The 25737-nt window shown below is 48.5% G+C and overlaps 1 protein-coding gene across 21 annotated transcripts in view; it reads left to right on the plus strand.

Moving 5' to 3' along the window:
• LOC140720953 (NACHT, LRR and PYD domains-containing protein 3-like) overlaps positions 1-25737 on the plus strand; it is a 65714-nt gene that overhangs the window by 21618 nt on the left and 18359 nt on the right. For 12 of the 21 annotated variants that reach the window (XM_073035806.1, XM_073035807.1, XM_073035800.1 and 9 more), the window contains 4 exons: positions 15223-15310; positions 17472-17638; positions 18548-18719; positions 18819-18869. In XM_073035806.1, the coding sequence (XP_072891907.1) occupies positions 15250-15310; positions 17472-17638; positions 18548-18719; positions 18819-18869 (451 nt within the window). In that variant the 5' untranslated portion in view covers positions 15223-15249. Of the gene's footprint in view, positions 1-8571; positions 8647-14713; positions 14869-15222; positions 15311-17471; positions 17639-18547; positions 18720-18818; positions 18870-25737 lie in introns of those variants that run through there. The other 9 variants (XR_012097289.1, XM_073035816.1, XM_073035814.1 and 6 more) reach the window with 7 other exon arrangements.

Raw genomic sequence — 25737 nt, forward strand, 5'->3', positions numbered from 1 at the left:
TGGATTTGATTTCAGCGGAGCGGCCGCTCCCTGCTCTGAGGAATGTGTCCGGACAGGCAGCTGCTTGCTCGCAGACCCTGAGCACCGAGTCTCACAGAGCAACAAGCCGCACCTTCAAAATCAGTCAATCATCTGCCCTCCTCCCCTTTCCAGTCCAATCCTGATGATGGGACTCGGTTCACAACATCGACTGCTTACACCCATCAATAAATGCTGGCTAACCTGCTGAGTTCTCCCAGCACTCTGTGTGTTGCCATGGTTACGTGTGATATGTGTGGGGTTGTGGGCGGGATTATTTGTAAGAAACGGTACACAGTATTCACACTGTCAGAAAACTCTCACACTCTTGGGGAATTGACTTAAGAATAATTCAGTTTCAGATATTTATTTCGGATCTTTATTTCCAAACAACAAGTTGTCTCTGAATTGTATCAGCATTCAAGGAGATATTTGTTTATTTTGAGCCACTTCTGGCAGCTTTGCTTTTTCTGTTCCTAGTGTTAGAATTTTTTGATGTTGTGACTAAACACATTTCCGAAGGTAGAGCAGTAGATGTGGTGTATGTGGATTTCAGCGAGGCATTTGATAAGTTACCACATGCAAGGCTTATTGAGAAAGTAAGGAGGCATGGGATCCAAGGGGACATTGCTTTGTGGATCCAGAGCTGGCTTGCCCAGTGAAGGCAAAGAGTGGTTGTAGCCGGGTCATATTCTGCATGGTGACCAGTGGTGTGCCTCAGGGATCTGATCTGGGACCCTTACTCTTCGTAGTTTTTATAATTGACCTGGATGAGGAAGTGGAGGGATGGGTAAGTTTGCTGATGACACAAATGCTGGCGGTGTTGTGAGTAGTGTGGAGGTCTGTCAGAGGTTACAGCGGGACATTGATTGGATGCAGAACTGGGCTGAGAAGTGGCAGATGGAGTTCAATCTAGATAAGCGGGAAATAGTTCATTTTGGTAGGTCTAATATGATGGCAGAATATAGTATTAATGGTATGATTTTTGGCCCTGTGGAGGATCAGAGGGATCTTGGGGTCCGAGTCCATAGGACACTCAAAGCTGCTGCGCAGGTTGACTCCATGGTTAAGAAGGCATTCAGTGTGTATTGGCCTTCATCAATTGTGGAAATGAATTTAGAAGCCAAGAAGTAATGTTGCAGCAATATATGACCCCGTGCTCAGTTCTGGTCGCCTCACTACAGGAAGGATGTGGAAACCATAGAAAGGGTGCAGAGGAGATTTACAAGGATGTTGCCTGGATTGAAGAACATGCCTTATCAAAACAGGTTGAGTGAACTTGGCCTTTTCTTCTTGGAGCGACGGAGGATGAGAGTTGACCATATAGAGATGTATACGATGGTGAGAGGCATTGATCGTGCGGATAGTCAGAGGCTTTTTCTCAGGGCTGAAATGGCTGCCTCAAGAGGGCACATGTTTAAGGTGCTTGGGAGTCAGTAAGAAGAGATGTCAGGGGTAACTTTTTTTACACAGAGAGTGGTGAGTGGTGTAATGGGCTGCTGGCAACGATGGTGGAAGCGGATACGATAGGCTCTTTTAAGAGACTGTTGGATAGGTACATGGAGCTTAGAAAAATCGAGGGCTATGGGTAACCCTAGTAATTTCTAAGATAGGTTTACGTTCGGCACAACGTTGTTTACCAAAGGGTCTGTATTGTGCTGCAGGTTTTCTATGTTCCTTGTTTTTCTATGTTAACTGTTTGCACGATTGACATTTTCCACAGGCTTAGTAAAGATTAAGAACAGTTCTAGAACAATGGCCACCTGCTTCAAAGCGAAGGTGCGGGATCTGTACAGCAAACACCTGTTCCGTTTTCAGAATTTCTAATTTCAGACAGATACATCTATTGGTTCATGTGTTGATTGAGGGTGTTTTGAACTCTTCTCCTCAATGGCCAGTGGAAGCAAAGTCTTTGATTCTGTTGAAGGCCGAGATTCTTGATAAACAGTAGTTTACAGTGATGGACATGGGGGAATATGAAATGAAATTTCAGATCAGATCAGATCAGCCGTGATTTCATTACCTGCAGCATCAGTTTTGAGGGATGTGTGGTCCATTTATGTGTATAGTATTGTTGTATTGACTGGAAAAGCTCTGACAATTTAAATAATGTAACCTGGTATAATGACTGCATTCGAAGAGAGATATAATTTCTTTTATATGGTGAGCTGAAAACAAGCATTAAATAGATGAACGATTTACATCCAACTTTGTGCTTTAAGTATATGCCCCAGAGTCAGGGGATGGAATTTATGAGTAACTCGGTGAGCTGGGCATCACGGTGTTAAACCGAAAGGCGAGCTCCCGATTCCATGTTAATCCTGCTGCAGACTCCGTGTGTCTTTCCACGACCCCAACACAGACCCCTCGGCAACTTTAGAGGTTAGGGGACCTCGGGTGGCCACAAGTGGCCGAAGATCCCCGTGGACCCACCATTTGTCGGCGGTCGGATGGACAATGGAGAGGGTTCAGCTGTCCGGCCCTTTCTGTGCGACACTCCCGATCTCCACATCAACTCCATCCATCTGACTCTGGGCAAATTTTAACAATTAACAAATATAATTCCTCTCAGTGACCAGCTCTCTGAGTGATCCCCTGGCTTTTGGAGGAAAGGTTACCTATGGTCCACACTGTCAGGGTGTTGAGTTTACCAGGAGACAAACACTGAAGGGACGAGAGGTTTTCTGTTGACTAATACACTGTTTGGACCCCGCTGGCAATTCTGGTTTACATTTGTAAAACTGATGTGTTTTTTTTTTCAAAATACTGAACAGCGAATCTCTGCGTTGATTAATCTACTCGAAACCAGATCAGCCTCGATAGTTCTCCCAAATCAGTCGAGATTTTGTGACCAAACTCGAGACAAATAGCGTGCTACACACTCCAACAACGGCACAGCCGAGCAAATCCCAGGATTGATTTCGTTGTCGCTCTGAAACCAGAATAAACGGCCGTTCGGGTGTTTTAAAATACAAGTGCCTCCCACACCAGGACCTACCGACACGTGTGCGGTACTTTACGTCGCACTAATAGAAACATAGAAAGCCTAGAGCACAATACAGGCCCTTCGGCCCACAAAGCTGTGCCGAACGTGTCCATACCTTAGAGCTACCTAGGTTTGCACATAGCCTGCTATTTTTCTGAGCTCCATGTACCTATCCAAGAGTCTCTTAAACAACCCTATCGTATCCGCCTTCACCAACGTCACCGGTAGCCCATTCCACGCAATCACCATTCTATGCGTAAAAAACTTACCCGTGACATCTTCTCTGTACCGACTTCCAAGCACCTTAAAACTATGCCCTCTCATTGTAGCCATTTGAATGCTGGGGAAAAGCCTCTGACTATCCACAAGATCAATGCCTCTCATTATCTTATACAGCTCTATCAGTTCACCTCTCATCCTCCGTCGCTCCAAGGAGAACAGGCCGAGTTCACTCAACAACGCTGCCCGGCTGGCATTGAGATGTGTTAACGGCTGAGGTACCAATCACATCAGCCCACACCCACCGGCGCTGTCAACAGAGCATATACAAGCTACGTTATTCTCATTGATGCGAAGAGACGTCAATTACTGGTTACACCCAATAGTGGAGGCGGACCAGTCGAGAGGGTGGTACCACCATAGAACGGTCTCCCACTCCCATTCCAAACTCTCCGTCAAAGTGGAACAAACCTCAAAGTAAATGTCCCCCTTTTTTGTTTATCTCCATTTCCTTCCGAGGGAAGTTGGGGGTGTTTGTGAACCGTCTTCTGCAGCCGGTGTCTGATGTATGGCTGAGAGGCAGGAGGAGACTGCTTGTCCATCGGTTTGATGCTGGCTCCCCGGGGTGCGAGAGATCCCGCCTGAAGAAGTGGGGGGGATTTTATTGAAAGGATAAAGATGGTGTTAGAGGTGTCGGAGAGGATGGTTTCCCCAGTGGGGATAGGAGGGACTCATCTGTGGAAATGTCCGAGCCCATGGTGGTGGTGAACAGAGGAATTAACCATATTGGTGCACAAACACCGGCGGACTGCTGACCTGTAAATTGGCCACGTCACAAAAATCTGTATATTGTTGATGACATAAAAAAGATATTTTATATGTTACTGACAGAGGTTTTGTATAATTTATGTTCGTGTATCATCTGGATGTACTTGCCTGTGATGCTGCTAGAAGTCAGTGTTCCTCTATACCTGCACTTTCCTGTATTCCTGAATACGGGGCTTCAAAAATGGTGCAAGGGGGAGGGATTCAAATTTCTGGGGCATTAGAACCAGTTCTGAGAGAGGTGGGACCGGTGTAAACAGGACGGTCTGCACCTGGACTGGACTAGGACCTATGTCCTTTGGGGAGCGTTTGCTACTGTTGTTCAGGAGGATTTAAACTAATGTGACAGGGGGATGGGAACAAGTGCAGAGAGACAGAGGGGTGTAAAATGAGGGTAGAAGTAAAAAGTAGTAACTTGAAAAATAAAAGTGGCAGGCAGGAAAATCCAGGGCAAAAATCAAAAAGGGCAACTTCTCAACATAATTGTATAAGGGCTAAGTGTTGTAAAAACAAGCCTGAAGGCTTTGTGTGTCAATGCAAGGAGCATTCGTAACAAGGTGGATGAATTGAATGTACAGATAGTTATTAATGAATATGATATAGTTGGGATGACAGAGACATGGCTCCAGGGTGACCAATGATGGGAACTCAACATCCAGGGATATTCAATATTCAGGAGGGATAGACAGGAAAGAAAAGGAGGTGGGGAAGTGTTGCTGGTTAGAGAGGAGATTAATGCAATAGAAAGGAAGGACATTAGCCTGGAGGATGTGGAATCGATATGGGTCGAACTGCATAACACTAAGGGGCAGAAAATGCTGTTGGGAGTTGTGTACAGGCCACCTAACAGTAGTAGTGAGGTTGAGGATGGCATTAAACGGGAAATTAGAAGTGCGTGCAATAAAGGAACACCAGTTATAATGGGTGACTTCAATCCACATATAGATTGGGTGAACCAAATTGGTAAGGGTACTGAGGAAGAGGATTTCTTGGAATGTATGCGGGATGGTTTTCTGAAACAACATGTCGAGGAACCAACTAGAGAGCAGGCCATTCTAGACTGGGTATTGAGTAACGAAGAAGGGTTAGTTAGCAATCTTGTCGTGCGAGGCCCCTTCGGTAAGAGTGACCATAATATGGTGGAATTCTGCATTAAGATGGAGAGTAACATAGTTAATTCAGAAACAAAGGTTCTGTACTTAAAGAAGGGTTACTTTGAAGGTATGAGACGTGAATTAGCAAAGATAGACTGGCAAATGATACTTTACGGTGGATATGCAATGGCAAGCTTTTAAAGATCGCATTTTGTAGATGAACTACAACAATTTTTCATCTCAGTTTTGCAAAAGAATTAACCAGGGAAGGTAGTGCACATGTGGCAGACAAGGGAAATTAGGGATAGTATCAATTCCAAAGAAGAAACATACAAATTAGCCAGAAAAAGCAGCATACCTGAGGACTGGGAATAATTTAGAGTCCAGCAGAGGAGGACAAAGGGCTTAATTAGGAAAGTGAAAAAGATTATGAGAGAAACCTAGCAGGAAACATAAAAATTGACTGTAAAAGCTCTAATAGATATATGAAAAGAAAAAAATTGGTTAAGACAAATGTAGGTCCCTTAAAGTCAGATACAGGTGAATTGATCATGGGGAACAAGGACATGGCAGACCAATTGAATAACTACTTTGGTTCTGTCTTCACTAAGGAGGACATAAATAATCTTCTGGAAATAGTAGGGGACCAAGGGTCTAGTGAGATGGAGGAACTGAGGGAAAAACTTGTTAGTAGGGAACTGGTGTTAGGTAAATTGAAGGGATTAAAGGCAGATAAATCCCCAGGGCCAGATGGTTTGCTTCCCAGAGTGCGTAAGGAAGTAGCCCAAGAAATAGTGGATGTATTAGTGATAATTTTTCAAAACTCTTTAGATTCTGGATTAGTTCCTGAGGACTGGAGTGTGGCTAATGTAACCCCACTTTTTAAAGAAGGAGGGAGAGAGAAACCGGGGAATTATCGACCGGTTAGCCTGACAACGGTGGTGGGGAAAATGCTAGAGTCAGTTATCAAAGATGTGATAACAGCATATTTGGAAAGCAGTGAAATCATCGGACAAAGTCAACATGGATTTGTAAAAGGAAAATCATGTCTGACGAATCTTATAGAATTTTTTGAGGATGTAACTACTAGAGTGGATGGGGAGAACCAGTGGATGTGGTATATTTGGATTTTCAAAAGGCTTATGACAAGGTCCCACACAGGAGATTAGTATGCAAACTTAAAGCACACGGTATTGGGGGTATGGTATTGATGTGGATAGAGAATTGGTTTGCAGACAGGAAGCAAAGAGTGGGAATAAACGGGACCTTTTCAGAATGGCAGGCAGTGATTAGTGGCGTACAGCAATGCTCAGTACTGGGAGCTCAGTTGTTTACAATACATATTAATGATCTAGACGAGGGAATTAAATGCAGCATCTCCAAGTTTGCGGATGACACGAAGCTGGGCAGCAGTGTTAGCTGTGAGGAGGATGCTAAGAAGATGCAGGGTGACTTGGATAGGTTAGGTGAGTGGGCAAATTCATGGTCGATGCAATTTAATGTGGATAAATGTGAGGTTATCCACTTTGGTGGCAAAAACAGGGAAACAGATTATTATCTGAATGGTGGCCGATTAGGAAAATGGGAGGTACAACGAGACCTGGGTGTCATTGTACACCAGTCACTGAAAGTGGGCATGCAGGTACAGCAGGCGGTGAAAAAGGCCAATGGTTTGTTGGCATTCATAGCAAGAGGATTTGAGTACAGGAGCAGGGAGGTTCTACTGCAGTTGTACAAGGCCTTGGTGAGAGTACACTTGGAGTATTGTGTGCAGTTTTGGTCCCCTAATCTGAGGAGATATTCTTGCCATAGAGGGAGTACAAAGATGGTTCACCAGATTGATTCCTGGGATGGCAGGACTTTCATATGAAGAAAGACTGGATCGACTTGGCTTATTCTCGCTGGAATTTACAAGATTGAGGGGAGATCTTATTGAAACGTATAAAATTCTAAAGGGATTGGACAGGTTAGATGCAGGAAGATTGTTCCCAAAGTTGGGAACGTCTAGAACGAGGTGTCACAGTTTAAGGTTAAAGGGGAAGGAAGCCTTTTAGGAACGAGATGAGGAAAAACTTCTTCACACAGAGAGAGGTGAATCTATTGAATTCTCTGCCACAGAGAACAGTTTGAGGCCAGTTCATTGGCTACATTTGAAGACGGAGTTAGATATGGCCCTTGTGGCTAAAGGGGTCAGGGGGTATGGAGATAAAGCAGGTACAGGGTTCTGAGTTTGATGATCAGCCATGATCATACTGAATGGCAGTGCGGGCTCGAAGGGCCTTAGGGCCTACTCCTGCACCTATTTTCTATGTTTCTATTGTACACTTGACAATAAATTCAACAGGACCTGAGAAAACTCAGTGAGATTTGATTAGTGATGATCATATTGGAACCTCGGTAGGTGGAATGTAAAGAGACAGTACGCTGTTAAATGTAAGACCCTTAAAATGTCGATGAGCACAGGGATCTTGGAGTCCAAGTTCATCGCTCCCTGAAAGTAGCTACACAGATTGACAGGGTGGTTAAGAAGGCAAATGGCATCTTTGCCTTTATCAGTCAAGATATTGCATTCAACATTCATAAAACTTGATTAGACCACATCTGGAGTGTTTCAGACAGATCTGATCGCCCCCATTCTCGGAAGGATGTCGGGACTTTGCAGATGGCGCAGAAGAGGTTTACCAGGATACTGCCTGGATTAGAGGGCAGGAGCTATAACGAGAGGCTGGACCAATTTGGGTTGTTTTCTCCGGAGCGGCTCAGGCTAGGGAGGGACTGGATGGACGTTTATAAGATTATGCGAAGCATATATGGAGTAGACAGACAAGATCTTTTACAATGGTAGCAATGTCTAACACCAGAGGCCATACATTCAAGGAGTAAAGGGGTAGTTTGAAAGGAGATGTCAAGGGCAAGTGTTTCTTACAGAGAGAGTGGTGGGTCGCTAGAATGTGCTGCCTGGGGTGGTGGTAAAGGCAGATACATTGGGGACTTCTCAGGGACGTTTCGATGGGCACACGGATGTGAGGAAAATAGAAGTATTGTGGACATTTTGTAGGCAGAAGGGATTTGATTGGTTAACATTTCTGTAACAAATTTAATTGCTTGAGTACAATATTGTGGGCTGAAGGGCCTGTTCCTGTGCTGTACAGTTCTATTTTCTGTGTCTGTTCTCGAGAGATTTCAGCGTAACTGAGGCAAAAGGAGTGAGTGGGAACAACAGGTCAGCTGGTCCAATGTGGGAAATGTGAGATTCACTTCTGTAGGAGAAACAGAAACACTAAATGGTTTAAATGGTGAGGGACTGAGGTGCAGTGGGTGGGGAAGGAAGTCAAAACTACATTGAATTTATCGTAAAACTTATTGGATATCAGAGTGAAATGACTTTAACAATTATTTGGGCTCTGTTGAGATTGTACCTGGAATATTGTGTAAAATCCCGCTCCCCATAACCAAAGAACAAACTGCCGGAGGAACTCAGTGGGTCGGGCAGCATCTGTGGAGGTAAATATTTCGGGCCAAGACCGTCCCTCTGGACTGAGAGTGGACGGGAAATAGTCAGAGAAAAGAGGTGAGGGGTGGGGATGGGGCAAGAGCTGGGGAGTGAGAGGTGGATCCAGGTGAGGGGGAGGTGGGAAGGTGGATATAGTGACGGGGTGGGAGGTGAGTGGTTGGGGAAACACGGGGCAGCAGAAGATTGAAATTAATTCCATAGATTATTAACAAAGAGGTTAGAGAGTATTTGTTATAGGGAGTGCAATGAGGATTCACCTGACGGATCCCTGGAATGGTGGGATCATTATATGAAGAAAGATCAAATGTGATAACCCTTTCATTTAGAGAATCGAGGACTGAGAGGTGAACACATTGAAATGCACAACATCATTACCAGTTGTGATGTTGTCTCTGAAAAAGACAACCAGTTGTGAAGACAACCAGTTGGGAAGACAACCAGTTGTGATCCCAGTCTCTGAAAAAATGGGTGGACTGTCTGAGACTGAGTTGAGGGGAAATGTCTCCACTCCGACGGTGTTGAATGTCTGTAATTCCCCACCACAGAGGGTGGTGAAGACTCGGTGATCATCCTCACTTAAAACAGAGATCGGCAGATGTGTGGAGACCGAAGGGATCGAAGAAACAAGGATCGGGCAGAAACATGTAGCTGAGATGGGAGAGCAGCCACCATCTTGTTGATGGTTAGAGGGGCTGAATGGCCACCACTTGCTGATTCTCACTTGATGTTTCAATGTTCCTTTCCAGTGAGGCCGGAGGAATGTGAATAGAAATTAGTGTTTGTACCCATAGAAGTGATTTAAATGAAATCTGCATATTTCCTGTTTGGGTCTGAATTGTGTGCCGGACCGGGATGTGAATCGAACTGGTAACTCTGTGAGCCGGTGATGGAGTGAAGGGATCGGGGAAGATACAGAGGGAATTTTTTTTAATTAAAATGTAACTGGTGTAAATATGAAATAATTTGGAAAATGCAGCGGTGGGTAGGTAGTGTTTGTGGGGTGAGAAGCAAAATTACCGGTTCAGGTGGGTGACCCTTCACGGGTCACGTGATCCCATCTCCCGCTCCTGTTTTACCGCAGATCTGGATCCTGATACCACAGTTTTTGACCAAGGTAAAACGGAGCCGAGGATCGGGCCACCAAGTTTTCTTAAGGAGTTGAACGGGTGTTTTTCTTCTGGGCTCAGATATTTGTTTCTGAAGTTCCTTTGGAAGCAAAGACTGTTTTTCTGCGGACAGGATAAGCTCCTATTCCAAATGCTGAGATTAAATGGGCTGTTCTGTGTTTATAACAGTAGAAATAGACACGGTCCAGTGTTCAAACCGTATGTGGAAATTTCCCCCCACTGTCACCTGTCTGTCAGGCAGCGGAAATCAAACAGAAACTCAAGTTAACACACACAAAATGCTGGAGGAACTCAACAGGCTAGGCAGAATCTATGAAGAACAGTAACCAGTCAACATTTTAGGGGTTGGGACGGCCTGCTAAGATCTTGCACTAGTTTGTGTGCGTTACATTTAGATTTGAGAAAGTCGGGACGCTGGAGATCCGCACTACAAGCGGAAAATGTTTGAAGCCATTCTACCGAAAGTTTGGGAACCTGAATTGTTACTTTGTTCCTCTCCCCACAGCTGTTCCTTACTTGCTGACCATTTCAAATAATTGCAGATTACTTTTTTAATTACATTCACTCTGGAATGATTTAAATCTCCTGATAATTGTACGTAGGTGCTCTTTTTGTAATGTTTCGAGAACAATAAAATAATCACTGTTTTTGTTTCCCGTAAATTCTCCTGGTACCGATTTGCCTGAAAATGTGTTCAGTACAGGTGTTGCTAACAATGTTCACAAGAATGATGACAGGAATGACAGGCTTTAACTATGAGGAGTGTTTGATGGATCTGGGCCTGTGCTCAGTGGAGTTCAGAGCGACGGGACAGGGTGCGATCCTACTTAAACCTCTGAATGTTGAATAGCCTGAATTGAGTGGACGTGGAGAGGATATTTCCATTGGTCAGAGAGTCTGAAATCCAAGGTTGCACCTTCAGAATAAAGAAACTTCCCTTTAAAACTGAGATGAGAGGAATTTCTTCGGCTAATGGTTAATCTGTGCAAATTGTTTCATCATGGGGTGTTGGAGGCTGTTATTGTGATATAGCTGAGACTGTTATGTTCTTGACTGTAAGGAGATTGAGGGTTTAAGGATGAACGTAGGAGAATAAGGTTGGATCAGTCTGGATGGACCAAATAGCCTTATTATACTGGTTTTACTGTGAACAGAAGGATATCACCTCCAGATGTTGCGGTGTGAGGGACGATTATATATTTGTTCTCTGAGATCATTCTACTTGCAAGCGGTGTTCAAATTTCAATGAGGTTTGCTTTTAGAAAAAGTAAGATCTGGTGGTTTTCAAAGTTATTTTAGGAGTCCAGGAACGTCTTGAAAACTTGTCACTACTCGATCGTACATTGAAAGTTTTAAAAAAGAAATGGGCAAAGCATCGTGTCCTAATAACTGGCTTTAATAAAAATATATAAAAATAAAAGCCTAATAAAGGCTTTACAATTCAACCGCCAGGAGTAAGATCTGTTAAAGTGCCGGGGTTGATTGTATTTAATGTATCTAAGTAAACTACTTAAGAACTTTTTAAAAGCTATTATTAATGCTTTTTGAGAGAGTGATTTAGATGCATATCATATTTTTACTGAGTTAAGTATTGTATGTAATTAGTTTTGCTAAAACAAGTGTATGGGACATTGGAAAAAATGTTGAATTTCCCCATGGGGATGAATAAAGTATCTATCTATCTATTTATCTAATAGTGTTCTAAAATCTCCTAATAGTGTTTACTATTAATAGTTATTAATTCACTAATTAATTAGGCTCCAGGCATGGTACAGCGAGGCAAGGCGAGGCACCAGGAGGAAAGTGAAGGGAAGGGATAGGGGCAGGGGGTTTGGGCAGGAATAATCCAGCCGCCAGAGGCTGAATCCTGATGCTGTTTACAAAGCCAGCCCAAACAAGAACCCGATGCTGGGGGAAACCGGAAAACCTGGAATAAGGAACTTGGACGGGATGGTGAACCGGAATGCCGATTTCATGGACTGGACCATGACAATGTCATGATCTGGCATATTAATGCATGGCTGAGAAACTGGTGTAGGGGGCAGGGTTTAGGGTTCCTGATTCATTGGGGGCTCTTTTGGGGAAGGGACCACCTGTACAAAAAGGATGGATTACACCTGAAGTCAAATTATCTGAGTAGGCAGGGTTAATAGTGCTGTTAGGCAGAGTTTAACAGAGGGTGGGAACCGGAGTGATTGGGCTGAGGAAGGGGAGAACAGAAATAAATCGAAGATAACCTGTATTAGAGATGATAGAAATGACAGGCAGGAGCTGAGGCTTAATCACAGCCAGTGGCATGAGTTACAGGCAATAGAGTCATGGTGCAATTAAAACAGAAGCAACAAATGCTGGACTGAGAGTGTTGTACTTGAATGCACGCAGCATAAGGAATAAAATGGACGATCTTGAAATTCAGCTGCAGATTGGCAACTATGACGTAGTGTCCATCTCTGAATCTTGGCTAAAGAATGGCTGCCATTGGGAACTGAATGTCCAAGGATACACTGTGTATCGGAGAGATAGATTGGTAGGCAGATATGGGAGTGATATGGCCCTGTCTAGAAGAACTAATATTAAATCATTAGAAAGGGATGACATACCATTGGAAGGTGTAGAGTCGATATGGGTTGAGTTAAATGGAACGTGTATAAGGACCCTAATGGCAGCTTTATACAGGCCTCCAAACAGCAGCCGCGATGTGGATTACAATTTACAGCAGGAGATAGAAAAGGCCTGTCAGAAGGGCAATATCATGATAATCGTTGGGGATTTTAACATGAAAGTGAGTTAGGTAAACCAGGTTAGTACTGGACCTCAAGAGAATGAAATGGTAGAGTGTCAAAGGGATGTTTTTTTTTAAGAACAGCTTGTTGTTGAGCCCAGTCGGGAATCGTCTGTGCTGGATTGGCTGTTGTGCAATGATCCAGAAGTGATAAGGGAGCTTAAGGTTAAGGAACACTTAGGGAACAGTAATCACAATATGATCGAGTTCACATTGAAATTTGAGTGTGCAGGCTGATCGGCAGAAAACAAAGAGTGGGAAAGAAGGGATCCTATTCTGGCTGGCTGCCGGTTACCAGTGGAGATCCTCAGGGGTCGATGTTGGGACCACTGCTTTTTACGATGTATGTCGATATGGACTATGGGATTAATGGATTACTGGCTAAATTTGCCGATGAAACTAATGTAGGTGGAGGAGCTGGTAGTGTTGAGGAATAAGAGAGTCTGTAGATAGACTTAGGTAGTTTAGGGGAATAGGCAAAGAAATGGCAAATGAAATACAATGTTGGAAAGTGTATGGTCAGGCACTTTGTTGGAAGCAATCAATGGGCAGACTGTTATTTAGATGGGGAGAGAATTCAAAATGCAGAGATGCAAAATGACTTGGAGTCCTTGTGCAGGACACCCCAAAAGGTTAACCTCCAGGGTGAGTCCGTGGTGAAGCAGGCGAATACAATGTTAGCATTCATTTTTAGAGGTATATAATATGAGAGCAGGGATGTGATGCTGGGGCTCCATAAGATACTCGTGAGACACACTTGGAATATTGTGTGCAGTTTTGGGCTCCTTAATTTAGAAGTGATATACTGACATTGGAGAGGGTTCAAAGAAGGTTCTCCAGAATGATTCCAGTGATTAACGGGTTACCGTCTATTGAACACGTGGCTGCTCTTGGGCTATGTTCCCTGGAGTTCAAAAGAATGAGTGAGGGAATCTCATAGAAAAAATCCAAATGTCAAAAGGCCTGAGAAGATTAGGTATGGCAAAGTTATTTCCCATGGCAGGGGATTCCAGGACAAAAGGACACAACTTCAGGATTGAAGGACATCCATTTAGAACAGAGATGCGAAGAACTTACTTTAGTCAAAGGGTGGTAAATCTATTGAATTTGTTGCCACGAACGGCTGTGGAGGTTAAGTCATTAGGTGTATTTAACGCAGAGATATACAGGTTCTTGATTAACCAGCACATCAAAGGGTATGGGGTGAAAGCAGGGGAGTGGGGATGACTAGAAGAATTAGACCAGTCTATGATTGAATGGCATAGCAGACTGGATGGGCCGAATGACCTACCTCTGCTCCTATATCTTATGGTCCTATATTTCAAATAATCGTCAGATTGAGAAACATTTGTTGAGAGTGTAGCCAAACAAATTTGTCATTGTTCGCGACCCCCAAGGATTTGTTATGGTTGTATGATGTGTCCTCAACTCCAATAGCGATTGCAAAAGTTGGTGATTGTAAAGGTTGGTGTATTCGATCATTTATTAGAAATCAGTTAACATGCAATCTTGTAGTGATGGAACTCAAGTCCACCCGAGTGTAAATTCAGTGTATTGGAGTGGATAATAATCAAAGGTATGACATCCGTCAGTTCCCAGCTGTGAACAAAGCACAGATATTTAACTGATTCCCTTCACTTTTACCCCTCCCTACCCCACCCCACCCCACCCCACAGCATAAGAAAATCATAAATACGCTAGACAGAATACAATGCAGACAGAGAGCAGATACATGGCTGATACAGATAGGCTCAGCTTTGATTACACGGTCTTCGACCCGAAGTATCAACGTACCGTCTGCCTTGTTCAATAATTCCAGCATTTTGTTTTAGTTATTGTCAATCAGTTTTTGCCAGCTTGCTGTTTTTGATGTATGGTGGGTCTGCATTGTGTTTAACAAAGTGCCATGTAACTATCTGATAATAGCCAGATGAATGCAAAAATAAATCTTGACCGGAGATTAGGTGCTAACAATGATCTTAAAATCCTGCCAGAGAAAATGTGGTTTCTGGACAAGATGCCAGAAAAGACTATAGACTGCATTGTTCAGGATTCATTGTTCATTGAACAAGACTGCATTGTTCAGGATGTAGAGTATTTCTATGTAGACTCACTCCACATGTATTGCCGTAGGTGTCAAGGCCAGGCAATGATAACCTGAAAGGGGACGGTGAGAATCAGGTGTGACTGAGAAATCTGTATAATCCAGTGACGAGAGGAATAGACGTCCCATTGGTCAGCAGAAATGCTTCACCTAACACTGCTGGAACAGCTATCCATTACTCACCAGAGCGCCACCAATGGTAGGAGGACCAAAGCAGAGCGTGTTGTCTGATCAATCTGCCTCGCCATTCCATTGACAAATCACTCACAGTCCAGGACACAAGATTGGTTCTATAAAGGGAGTTGCCTGTAATACAGCGAGTAGATACTCCGGGGAATCCCCAAAAGGTGAACAATCCAGGGATAGAGGGGAAATGGGTATTCTGTGATTGTGGGTGGATGGGCGCAGGTCGATTAGGTCGTATCAAGTCTTCAGTGGATAGGCCTAAGATGTTTGGAAGTGTGTTGCTCTGCTTAACAACAAAACAGTGTTCTCCTTTATACTTCAATTAATGCCTGATGCTCTACTGTTAATTCTGTTTGATACATCGCAGCAAAATCTCACGACAACTGTCCTCAACATGGCTGAACGGGCGGGTAGTGGAAGAGTTCCAGTGATGTCAATATCTGGAAAGGTCACGGGTATGTCGGCAATTGCCTTGACTCTGTATCTGGGTTTAATGCTGTGTCTGCACTTCACAAAATATTTGTGAAATCAGCAGAGAGATGAGAGAGTTAACATCCCTAAGGGAACAGTCACACGTGGAAGGAGTAAAATCCCCTCTCCATCTCTCCCCACCGCTCCCTTCCCCCTCTCCTATACATCTCTGCCCAACCCTCCGTTCCACCTCTCCTGTCCAGCACTCCCCACCCCTACCTTCACTCCTCTCCAACTAATCCCACCCCTCCCTTCACCCTCTCCTCTCCCTCACTCTCCACACCTCCCTACCCCCTCTCTTCCCCATCTCTCCACACCCGTCCCTTCCCCCTCTCCTCCCCATCTCTGCCCACCCCTCCGTTACCTCTCTCCTCCGTCTCTCCCCACACCTCCCATCCTCCTCTTCTCTCTCTCCACCCCTCCCTTCCCCCTCGCCTCTGCATCATTCCCCACCCCTCCCTCCCCCTCACCTCTCCCTCCCCATCCCTCCGTTCCTCCCCACCCCCTTCCCTCTCTCCTCTCTGTCACTCCCCACCCCTTCCTTCCCCCTCGCCTCTGCGTCTTTCCCCACCCCTCCCTCCCCCTCCCCATCCCTCCGTTCCTCCCCACCCCTCCTCTCTCTCCTCTCTGTCACTCCCCACCCCTCCCATCCTGCTCTACTCTCCCTCTCCCCACCAATCATTTCCCCCCACCACTCCGTCTCTACCCAGCACTCCCTTTCCCCTCTCCTCTGTCTCTCCCCACCGCTCCGTTACACTCCTCTCTGTCTCTCCACATCCCTCCCTCCGCCCTCTCCTCTCACTCTCTCCGCACCCATCCCTTCCCCCTCCATCTCGCCACATCCCTCCCTTCCTCTCTCCCTTCCCCCTCTCATCTCCGTCTCCACACACCCCACTCTTCCGTCTCTCCAGTCCTCTCGCCCCATCCCTCCCTTCTCCCTCTCGTCAACGTCTCTCCCCATGCCCTTCCCCCTCTCCTCTCACTCTCCACGACCCTCACTTACCCCTCTCCTCTCCCTCTCTCCCCACCGCTCCTTTCTGCCTCTCCTTTCGGTCCCCACCCTTCCCTTCCCCCTCCTCTCCATCTCTGACCTCTCCTCCCTTCCCCTTCTCCGCTCCGTCTCTACCTTCCCCCCTTCTCTTCCTCTCTCCCCTCCTCTCTGTTTCTCCCCACCCCTCCCTTCCCCCTCCTCTCTGTTTCTCCCCACCCTCCCTTCCCCCACTCCTCTCCGTCTCTCCCGACCCCTCCCTTCTCCCTCTCCTCTCAGACACTCCCCACCCTTCCCTTCCCTCTCCTCTCTGTCTCTCCACCCCTCCCCCCTCCTCTCCCTTTTGCCTCACCACTCCCTTCCCCCTCATCTCTCTATCTGCCCACCCCTCCCTTCCCCCTCTCCTCCACTTCACTCCCCACACCTTCCTTCCCCCTCTCCTCTCCCTCTACCCACCCCTCCCTTCCCCCTCTCTCCTTCTACCCACCCCTCCCTTCCCACTCTCCTCTCCCTCTCCCCACTATTCCTTTCCCCCTCTCCTCTCAGTCTCTCCACAACCCTCACTTAGCCCTCTCCTCTCCCTCTCTCCCCACCACTCCTTCTCCCCCTCCTCTCCATCTCTCAACTCCCCTCCCTTCCCCTCCCCTCTCCATCTCTCCCTATCCCTCCCTTTCCCCTCTTCTCTCCCTCTCTCCCACCCCTCCCTTCCCCCTCTCCTCTCTGTTTCTCCCCACCTCTCCCTTCCCCCTCTCCTCTCCATCTCTCCCCACCCCTCCCTTCCCCCTCTCCTCTCCGTCTCTCCCCACCTCTCCCTTCCCCCTCTCCTCTCCGTCTCTCCCAACCCCTCCCTTCCCCCTCTCCTCTCCGTCACATCCCTCCTTCCCTTCCCCTATCCTGTCCGTCTTCCGCACCTACCCTTCCCCCTCCCTCTCCCTACCAGCTTTCTATCCCACCTCCGGCTCACCACCCGCCCCGCCTCAGCACCGGATCTCTGACCGCTCCCTATTTGACTCTCGTCTCCAGACCTCTCTACACCTACCGTACTTATTTTACACTGTGTTTGGTGACCTGCCACACCATCTTTAGGTTCCAGAAAGAAAGTTACTGCCCAATATTGGGTCAGCAATTTCTTTAATGCTCCTCATTCTCCATCACAGGCCCGGGCTCAGCAATCACCGAGCTCCTGGAAAGCTGGGACGATTCCCAGCTCCTGCAGTTGACAGATATCTACCAGGACAGGCTGGAGCAGGCGATGGAAGGAGGGGTGCACGGAGTGAGCCTGGCGTTAATGGCCGAGAATCAGTTCAGCGGAGAGGAACATCGGGTGAGTGTGAGGGAGAATGAGTTTGAATTTTCACACATCACAGCACTGATGGGTGTTGAATTCTAACTCATCGGATATTAAATAACATAAAAGAACAACTGGGAAATAAATACTGTACCTGCAATCACAAACATGTGAATCTGAACCAGTGATGGAAAGGGGTGAAAAGACCCCGCGGACTGGTGGGTAGCTGCTCAATGTTCAGAGTGAGTTGAGCAGGTAACAGTTGTGTGGGCTTACAGTATTAAATGAAAATATGACAGGAAGTTTCGGTTTGGGATGAACGTGCAGCGTGACGGCAGGATGTCAGTGAGAACCAGGACATCATTTGTGGGTGCCTCAGGAGCTCCAGTGTGTTCTGTTCTGTGTGGCGATGATTGTGTTACAATCTGTAACTGCAAACAGTGTGAATCGGGGAATACTGCCATGTTCTAATGTGTAATCACTGAATAAACCTCCACTGGAAAAGGCATCAGGTGTCAGCTGGTAATCCGCTGTCATGCTGGACACTGGCGGACTGAGGAGATGAATCACATCATCTTTTCTGCAACTTCTCCGAGACTGCTCACTCTGTTATAAAAACCCTCCTGACTTCTTTCTTCATCTGTGATCGTTATTTTCTGATTTCTGTTTTACACCGTCAAATCGGGTGAGGAATTATTTATGGATTTGGAGCCACGTCAATGAAGCGGTCACAGACCAACCAGGATCTCATTGACTGGTGGACCAGGTTCACGGTGAATGTCCCTCCGTGTGCTCTGCACTCAGAATGTACAGTCCATGTCCAGACAGGATCAGCACCCGTCCGGGTGACTGCTCAGTGTGATCCCGTTACAGAGCACATCATTTACTTCTCATTCTCTGTGTGAATCTGTCAGTCCCCAATATGTTCACTGTTACTCTTCACAGAAAATCTCTGATCTCGCTGATAAGGGAGAGTGGGCGGACAGTTCTAAACTCCTCCTGAGCCTGGTGATGGAGAAAGGCTCCCGCGCCCGGAGGGTGATGTGGGAAACCTTTGTGAAAATGCGGATTGGTGTCCCAAAGTTTGACAAAATACTGAAAGAAATACAGGAACATGGTGAGAGAGTATCAGAGATTAATTTAATTTTGTATTCAGACATTACATACTTATAATTTGAGGAATTGAAACGTGTGAAATTATTTTAAATCTGAACAGGTTGTGTTCCGGTCCGTCAATGCATACCAGAGATTCCCTGTGAGCTGAAAGGTAAGTGAAGAAACCTCTGTTTTCAACAAAGGTTGATATTATGTAGGGCCATGTCGTTGTTGAGCCAAGGGGACTTGATCAGGTAAATGTTCCACCGTGACACAGAGTACAGTGAGACACAGGGAAAATATTTTGTTGGAGGGAGAGATTTCACAGGACAGCATGAGGAACAACGCAGAGAGATGGGGGCTTTGCTGAAAGAGTTCACTCCTCTCCGGGTCCCGCAACTACAGATCCCTCCACCCAAGTCAGAATGGAGAAGAGGGCAATCTGAGGACCGAAATTATGGGAAATGTCTTATTCTGAAAGGTGAAATTTTTTCCCTACAACCACCCAACCCCCGGTACAGGCCTCATCTTAATTCCCTCAGATCCTACAGGAAATCATTTTTAGAACCGGGAGTCCATTGAAGTTCTCATCACAGAATAACAATGATAATGAGAAAAGCAGGTAGCACCCCAACTCGTCTGTTCAACCCCAAAGCAGCATATGAAATCAACTATAGACACATCTGCACTTCCTTACTGCAAACACTGCCAAAGTTATCCAGTTTAATTTCCCACTCAGTAATACTGGGAATCCCATCAGGAGACAGTGTTACTGAGGGTGTGATGGGGACAAAATCTTCAGCTCAGTCCACAGAAGCTGAAATTGATGTGACGTGTGATGGATACTGTGGAAGGGTGAGAGATGGGAATTAGGACAGAGAAACCGAGCGTTGTGGGATTGTGGCAAGGAAGGTGGAAAGGACTGAAAATATCTATAAATAATATTCCAATTAATTAAATTGTGACCATCCGGATAAGAAACTCACTATTGTACATCTGTAAGCACACTGTGTCTGTAAAAATGGAGCCCGAGGCAGTGCATGGACAAAAGAGATTGCAAGGCTTCATAATCACAGACTGAGTTGGATTACTCAACTGCACATTTAACAGAGGAGACAACGTGGTGAAGACAGATATCGTAAAAATTATTAATCTTAAAGTAGCCCATGTTTTATCTGATTTCTCAAAGCCCTTGAACAGAAATATAAAGAATCTGGACCACAACCCTTATTCAGCCTGTCTCATTTCCAAGAACAAATTCCAAAGATGTTAATATTCAAACGGCACCAAAGGAAGTGGTCAAACTGCTCACGTTTCTGTCACCTGTGATAATGCTTTTCCCATCTACATTCAGCCAATAAAACCCCTCCGTTCCCCTGCACTAAGGATTTGGTAATTTTCTACAATTTCCTGGCAAACTTATTCTTCACTGTTCTTCATGCTGTTTGCTGAGGGAACAGTCACAGCAGTAAAGTTCCCACATCTATTTCTGAATACAGAACAGACCTCTCCCTGATTATTGAAGAAAATTATTTCTCCCACTGTCACATTCTGTAAAGTAAACATTTCAACAATCAATGTTTTCGTACGCTCCCTGTTTTACCCGAATACATTGTCTGGAGAGCCTACACACTCCCCGACAGGTCCTGACAAATTGTGAGACACCTCACAGACCTGGCAGGTTCCTAACACACAGTGAGACCCTCCACACTCCTGATAGATTCCTGACACACTTTAAGACCCCACACACCCCTGACAGGGTCCTTACACACAGTGAGACCCCACACACCACTGACAGGGTCCTGACACACTGTGAGACCCCACACACCCCTGACAGGGTCCAGACAAACTGTGCGACCCCACACACCCCTGACAGGGTCCTGACACACTGTGAGACCCCACACACCCCTGACAGGTTCCTAACACACTGTGAGACCCCACACACCCCTGGCAGGGTTCTGACACACTGTGAGACCCCACACACCCCTGACAGGTTCCTGACACACTGTGAGACCCCACACACCCCTGGCAGGGTCCTGACACACTGTGAGACCGCGCACACCCCTGACAGGTTCCTGACACGCTGTGAGACCCCACACACTGCTAGCAGGGTCCTGTCACACTGTGAGAACCCACACACCCCTGACAGGGTCCTGACACACTGTGAGACTCCACACACACACCTAACAGGGTCCTGACACACTGTGAGACCCCACACACCCCTGACAGGGTCCTGACACGCTGTGAGACCCCACACACTGCTGGCAGGGTCCTGTCACACTGTGAGAACCCACACACCCCTGACAGGGTCCTGACACACTGTGAGACTCCACACACACCTAACAGGGCCCTGACACACTGTGAGACGGCACACACCCGTGACAGGTTCCTGACGCACGGTGAGAACACACACACCCCTGACTGGGACCTGACACACTGTTAGACTCCACATACCCCTGACAGGGTCCTGACACACGGTGAGACTCCACACACCCCTGACAGGGTCCTGACACACTGTGAGAACCCACACACCCCTGACAGGGTCCTGACACACTGTGACACCCCACACACCCCTGACATGGTCCCGACACACTGTGAGACCCCACACACCCCTGACAGGGTCCCGACACACTGTGAGAACCCACACACCCTTGTCTGGGACCTGACACACTGTGAGACTCCACATAGCCGTGGTTTCGGTCATGACAAACTGTGAGACCCCACACACCCCTGACAGGGTCCTGACACGCTGTGAGACCCCACACACTGCTGGCAGGGTCCTGTCACACTGTGAGAACCCACACACCCCTGACAGGGTCCTGACACACTGTGAGACTCCACACACACCTAACAGGGCCCTGACACACTGTGAGACGGCACACACCCCTGACAGGTTCCTGACGCACGGTGAGAACACACACACCCCTGACTGGGACCTGACACACTGTTAGACTCCACATACCCCTGACAGGGTCCTGACACACTGTGACACCCCACACACCCCTGACATGGTCCCGACACACTGTGAGACCCCACACACCCCTGACAGGGTCCCGACACACTGTGAGAACCCACACACCCTTGTCTGGGACCTGACACACTGTGAGACTCCACATAGCCGTGGTTTCGGTCACGACAAACTGTGAGACCTCACACACCCCTGACAGGGTCCTGACACACTGTGCGACTCCACACACCCCTGACAGGGTCCTGACACACTGTGCGACTCCACACACCGCTGACAGGGTCCTGACAGACTGTGAGACCCCACACATCCCTGACAGGGTCAGAACACACTGTGAGACCCCACACACCCCTGACAGGGACCTGACACACTGAGACCCCACACATCCCTGACAGGGTCAGAACACACTGTGACACCCCACACACCCCTGACAGGGTCCTGACACACTGTGAGACCCCACACACTCCTGACAGGGTCCTGACACACTGTGAGACCCCACACACCCCTGGCAGGGTTCGGACACACTGTGAGACCCCACACACCCCTGACAGGTTCCTGACACACTGTGAGACCCCACACGCCCCTGGCAGGGTCCTGACACACTGTGAGACCGCGCACACCCCTGACAGGTTCCTGACACGCTGTGAGACCCCACACACTGCTAGCAGGGTCCTGTCACACTGTGAGAACCCACACACCCCTGACAGGGTCCTGACACACTGTGAGACCCCACACACCCCTGGCAGGGTCCTGACACACTGTGAGACCGCGCACACCCCTGACAGGTTCCTGACACGCTGTGAGACCCCACACACTGCTAGCAGGGTCCTGTCACACTGTGAGAACCCACACACCCCTGACAGGGGCCTGACACACTGTGAGACTCCACACACACACCTAACAGGGTCCTGACACACTGTGAGACCCCACACACCCCTGACAGGGTCCTGACACGCTGTGAGACCCCACACACTGCTGGCAGGGTCCTGTCACACTGTGAGAACCCACACACCCCTGACAGGGTCCTGACACACTGTGAGACTGCACACACCCCTGGCAGGGTTCGGACACACTGTGAGACCCCACACACCCCTGACAGGTTCCTGACACACTGTGAGACCCCACACACCCCTGACAGGGTCCTGACACACTGTGCGACTCCACACACCGCTGACAGGGTCCTGACAGACTGTGAGACCCCACACATCCCTGACAGGGTCAGAACACACTGTGAGACCCCACACACCCCTGACAGGGACCTGACACACTGAGACCCCACACATCCCTGACAGGGTCAGAACACACTGTGACACCCCACACACCCCTGACAGGGTCCTGACACACTGTGAGACCCCACACACTCCTGACAGGGTCCTGACACACTGTGAGACCCCACACACCCCTGGCAGGGTTCGGACACACTGTGAGACCCCACACACCCCTGACAGGTTCCTGACACACTGTGAGACCCCACACACCCCTGGCAGGGTCCTGACACACTGTGAGACCGCGCACACCCCTGACAGGTTCCTGACACGCTGTGAGACCCCACACACTGCTAGCAGGGTCCTGTCACACTGTGAGAACCCACACACCCCTGACAGGGTCCTGACACACTGTGAGACTCCACACACACACCTAACAGGGTCCTGACACACTGTGAGACCCCACACACCCCTGACAGGGTCCTGACACGCTGTGAGACCCCACACACTGCTGGCAGGGTCCTGTCACACTGTGAGAACCCACACACCCCTGACAGGGTCCTGACACACTGTGAGACTCCACACACCCCTGGCAGGGTTCGGACACACTGTGAGACCCCACACACCCCTGACAGGTTCCTGACACACTGTGAGACCCCACACACCCCTGACAGGGTCCTGACACACTGTGCGACTCCACACACCGCTGACAGGGTCCTGACAGACTGTGAGACCCCACACATCCCTGACAGGGTCAGAACACACTGTGAGACCCCACACACCCCTGACAGGGACCTGACACACTGAGACCCCACACATCCCTGACAGGGTCAGAACACACTGTGACACCCCACACACCCCTGACAGGGTCCTGACACACTGTGAGACCCCACACACTCCTGACAGGGTCCTGACACACTGTGAGACCCCACACACCCCTGGCAGGGTTCGGACACACTGTGAGACCCCACACACCCCTGACAGGTTCCTGACACACTGTGAGACCCCACACACCCCTGGCAGGGTCCTGACACACTGTGAGACCGCGCACACCCCTGACAGGTTCCTGACAAGCTGTGAGACCCCACACACTGCTAGCAGGGTCCTGTCACACTGTGAGAACCCACACACCCCTGACAGGGTCCTGACACACTGTGAGACTCCACACACACACCTAACAGGGTCCTGACACACTGTGAGACCCCACACACCCCTGACAGGGTCCTGACACGCTGTGAGACCCCACACACTGCTGGCAGGGTCCTGTCACACTGTGAGAACCCACACACCCCTGACAGGGTCCTGACACACTGTGAGACTCCACACACACCTAACAGGGCCCTGACACACTGTGAGACGGCACACACCCGTGACAGGTTCCTGACGCACGGTGAGAACACACACACCCCTGACTGGGACCTGACACACTGTTAGACTCCACATACCCCTGACAGGGTCCTGACACACGGTGAGACTCCACACACCCCTGACAGGGTCCTGACACACTGTGAGAACCCACACACCCCTGACAGGGTCCTGACACACTGTGACACCCCACACACCCCTGACATGGTCCCGACACACTGTGAGACCCCACACACCCCTGACAGGGTCCCGACACACTGTGAGAACCGACACACCCTTGTCTGGGACCTGACACACTGTGAGACTCCACATAGCCGTGGTTTCGGTCATGACAAACTGTGAGACCCCACACACCCCTGACAGGGTCCTGACACGCTGTGAGACCCCACACACTGCTGGCAGGGTCCTGTCACACTGTGAGAACCCACACACCCCTGACAGGGTCCTGACACACTGTGAGACTCCACACACACCTAACAGGGCCCTGACACACTGTGAGACGGCACACACCCCTGACAGGTTCCTGACGCACGGTGAGAACACACACACCCCTGACTGGGACCTGACACACTGTTAGACTCCACATACCCCTGACAGGGTCCTGACACACTGTGACACCCCACACACCCCTGACATGGTCCCGACACACTGTGAGACCCCACACACCCCTGACAGGGTCCCGACACACTGTGAGAACCCACACACCCTTGTCTGGGACCTGACACACTGTGAGACTCCACATAGCCGTGGTTTCGGTCACGACAAACTGTGAGACCTCACACACCCCTGACAGGGTCCTGACACACTGTGCGACTCCACACACCCCTGACAGGGTCCTGACACACAGTGCGACTCCACACACCGCTGACAGGGTCCTGACAGACTGTGAGACCCCACACATCCCTGACGGGGTCAGAACACACTGTGAGACCCCACACACCCCTGACAGGGACCTGACACACTGAGACCCCACACATCCCTGACAGGGTCAGAACACACTGTGACACCCCACACACCCCTGACAGTGTCCTGACACACTGTGAGACCCCACACACTCCTGACAGGGTCCTGACACACTGTGAGACCCCACACAACCCTGTCTGGGTCCTGGCACACAGTGAGACCCCACACACCCCTGACAGGGACCTGACACACTGTGAGACCCCACACACCCATGACGGGTTCCCGACATGCTGTGAGACGCCACTCAACCTTGGCAGGATATTGTTCCGCTGTGAGAACCCACACACCCCTGACAGCTTACTGACACACTGTCAGACTCCACATAACCCTGGTAGGGTCCCGACGCACGGTGAGAACACACACACCCCTGACTGGGACCTGACACACTGTTAGACTCCACATACCCCTGACAGGGTCCTGACACACTGTGAGATCCCACACACCCCTGACAGGGTCCTGACACACTGTGAGACCCCACACACTCCTGACAGGTTCCTGACACACTGTGACACCCCACACACCCCTGACATGGTCCCGACACA

The sequence above is a fragment of the Hemitrygon akajei genome, unplaced genomic scaffold (assembly GCF_048418815.1).
Source record: "Hemitrygon akajei unplaced genomic scaffold, sHemAka1.3 Scf000048, whole genome shotgun sequence".
NCBI classification, from domain to species: Eukaryota; Metazoa; Chordata; class Chondrichthyes; order Myliobatiformes; family Dasyatidae; genus Hemitrygon; species Hemitrygon akajei.